Source organism: Martes martes, assembly GCF_963455335.1.
Source record: "Martes martes genome assembly, chromosome: X".
Taxonomy (NCBI): Eukaryota; Metazoa; Chordata; class Mammalia; order Carnivora; family Mustelidae; genus Martes; species Martes martes.
The window spans coordinates 33929930-33932606 of NC_137897.1; the positions used below are offsets into that span (position 1 = coordinate 33929930).

At 54.7% G+C, this 2677-nt stretch overlaps 1 protein-coding gene across 1 annotated transcript; it reads right to left on the minus strand.

Moving 5' to 3' along the window:
• Positions 1-1601: 1601 nt before the first annotated feature.
• Positions 1602-2186, minus strand: LOC308359938 (RNA polymerase II subunit A C-terminal domain phosphatase SSU72-like; the record flags this gene model as incomplete). Its single annotated transcript, XM_080831273.1, has 1 exon — positions 1602-2186. One exon carries the CDS (start codon positions 2184-2186, stop codon positions 1602-1604), a length of 585 nt encoding a protein of 194 aa, XP_080687399.1.
• Positions 2187-2677: the final 491 nt, after the last annotated feature.

Below are 2677 nucleotides of genomic sequence, written 5' to 3' on the forward strand. Positions count from 1 at the left end.
AGTCAAGGAGAGAGGCCTCGTGGGAAACCAACCCTGCCTGCACGTTGATTTTGGACTTTCAGCCTCCAGAACTCTGAGGAAATAAAGTTCTGTTGTTTAAGCCCTAGGCCCTCCCCTCCCCCCCCACCACTCCCCTCCACCCCTCCCCTCCACCACTGCCTCCTCCCTCCCCCTGCTCCCTCCCACCTCCCTCCCCCTGCTGGCCCCTTTCCCTGCCACCCCTTCCTCCACCTGCCCCCTCCCACCCTGTGCCCCCTACCCCCGTGTCTGCTGCCCCCCTCTCCCTGCCCCCTTTGCCCCTGCCCCTGCCAGCCCTCTCCCCTACAGCAGCCCATCTCACCCACCCGCCCCCTTGTCCCCCGCATCCGCCTTCCAGCCCCCTCTGCCTCCCCCCTTGCAATCTGTGCCCCCTACACTGCTCCTTCCGCCCCCCTCCCCCATGGCCCCGTCCGCCTCCCCCTCCACCCGTACTGCCCCTCTACCCCTTCCCCTGCTACCCCCTCCCTTGCACCTGGCCATCCCTTTGTTCCCCTCTCACCCCTCCCTCCCCCTGGCCCTCTCACCCCCTCCCTTCTCCTGACTCACACTCCCACTGGCCCCTGCACCCTACCCCCACATCTGCTGCCTCCCTACCTCCTGCTCCCCCTCTCCCTCCCCACCACCCTCACCCCCTGCTCCCCCCCATCCCTCTCCCTATCTGACTCCCACTCCCCTCTGGCTCCCCTGCTTCCCCTGCTGCCCCCACCCCACCTTGCCCCTCCCTTCACGTCTCCTCCTACCTTCTCCCCTCTTGCTCACTGCCCCCTCCCGACTTGTGCCCCCTACCTGTGCACCCCCCCGTGGTATTTTCTTATCGCAGCCCAAGCAGACTAATACACCCCCAATGGCAGTTTTGGTAGATTCTTTTTTTAAGAGAGACAGCACACAATAGGGGGGAAGGGGGAGAGGCAGAGGAGAGGGATAGAGAATCCCAAGCAGGTTCTAAGCTCGGAGTAGAGCCCCACATGGGGGCTGTATCCTGGAACCCTGAGATCATGACCCTGGCTAAAATTAAGAGTCAAGCACTTAACCACTTAACCGAGCCACCCAGGCGCCCTCCATCTGCCCCCCTACCCCGTTTTTGTTTTTTTTTTTTTTTTTTTTTTTTTTTTTACCTGTGGCTTATATTTACTGGACAATTCCAAGTTCTTTTCTAATAAGATAAAACCCATTATTTTGTACATTTCAGAAAGTTCGGCGGGGGGGGGGGGGCAGGGGAGAAACCACAATGAAAACCACAGAGGTATGGGACAAACAAACCATTGTTTATTTAGTTGTTTTTTTGGGGTTTTTTTTTTTTTTTTGGTTAAAGGAAAAAAACTTTGTAAGCAACATCCCACTCACAAATAAAAGCGGGAGAGAACAAACTTGACTGGTGTTGGTTTGGCCTTGATGTGTATCTTCTCAATTCATAAATACTGTTTATTGGGTACCACTACCCACCACCAGCAGAATAAGTAAAAACGGACACGAAGAAGTTCAAAGTACTAACAAAAGAAAGCTGAAAAAGATGGCTTCTTGAGGGTGTGCTGTGCAGCCAACACCAGGTCAGGTCAGGCCGGTTAGTAGAAGCAGACGGTGTGCAGGAAGTCTCTGCCGCTCTTCTCCTCAAACTCTTGGAGCAGCTCGTCCATGTCGTTATCCATGTCATCGGTGTGCTGAATGCACTGGCATAGCTCGCAGATGAGGAAGGCGCCCAAGGTGGCTTCTTCAAGGTTGTCTTGGATATCCACGTTGATCACATGTACCGGCTGGCAGGTTTCTTGTTCTCTTGAAGTCAGATCTTCCACCACCTGATCGTACACTCTCTCTTCGCAGGTAAGAATCAGATCGAAAACATCTCTACAGTTCTGGAACCTTTCTGGGCGGGGCTTGATCCTCTTATTTCTATCCAGCATATGTAAAATGCCGTTCTGCGTGTAGAGATCTTTATCCTTGCGAACGAGGTCATTGTACATCTGGTCGTAGGTTGTTCTGAAATCGTAAACATTTGGCTTGTCGGGTGCTGGTCCCGGGAGCTTCACATGGGTTCCCGTTCCAAAAGAACGGACACTGAATCCCCGTTTGTTGAGGATGTTGTGCGCTTCCATGCTCCGGTTCTGGTTGCTCGAGCATACCACTGCCACTCGCAGCGGCAGTGTCGACATAGCGGCAGCCATACCAACTGAGACACAACTGGTCCTGAGCTCCCACCTAACAGCAGCGTTTCTTTGCTAGGAAATGGCGATTGTGGCGTCCGGAAGTCGTGACGCCAAGGCGGTGGCGTCCCTGACGTGGCGCATTGAGAGGCGTGTGGTGCGGTTTTGCGTACGGTGTCCCGTTGGCCGTGCGTACGGCGTCCCGTTGGTTGTGCGTACGGCGTCCTCTTGGCCTTCCGCACCGCTGGGTGTAGTAGTTTCTAAAAAATAGTTCCCAGGGGCGCCTGGGTGGCTCAGTGGGTTGAAGCCTCTGCCTTCGGCTCAGGTAATGATCTCAGGGTCCTGGGATCGAGCCCCGCATCGGGCTCTCTGCTCCGCAGGGAGCCTGCTTCCTCCTCTCTCTCTGCCTGCCTCTCTGCCTAGTTGTGATTTCTCTCTGTCAAATAAATAAAATATTTAAAAAAAAATAGTTCCCAATGAGTTGTATATCCCAATGTTCA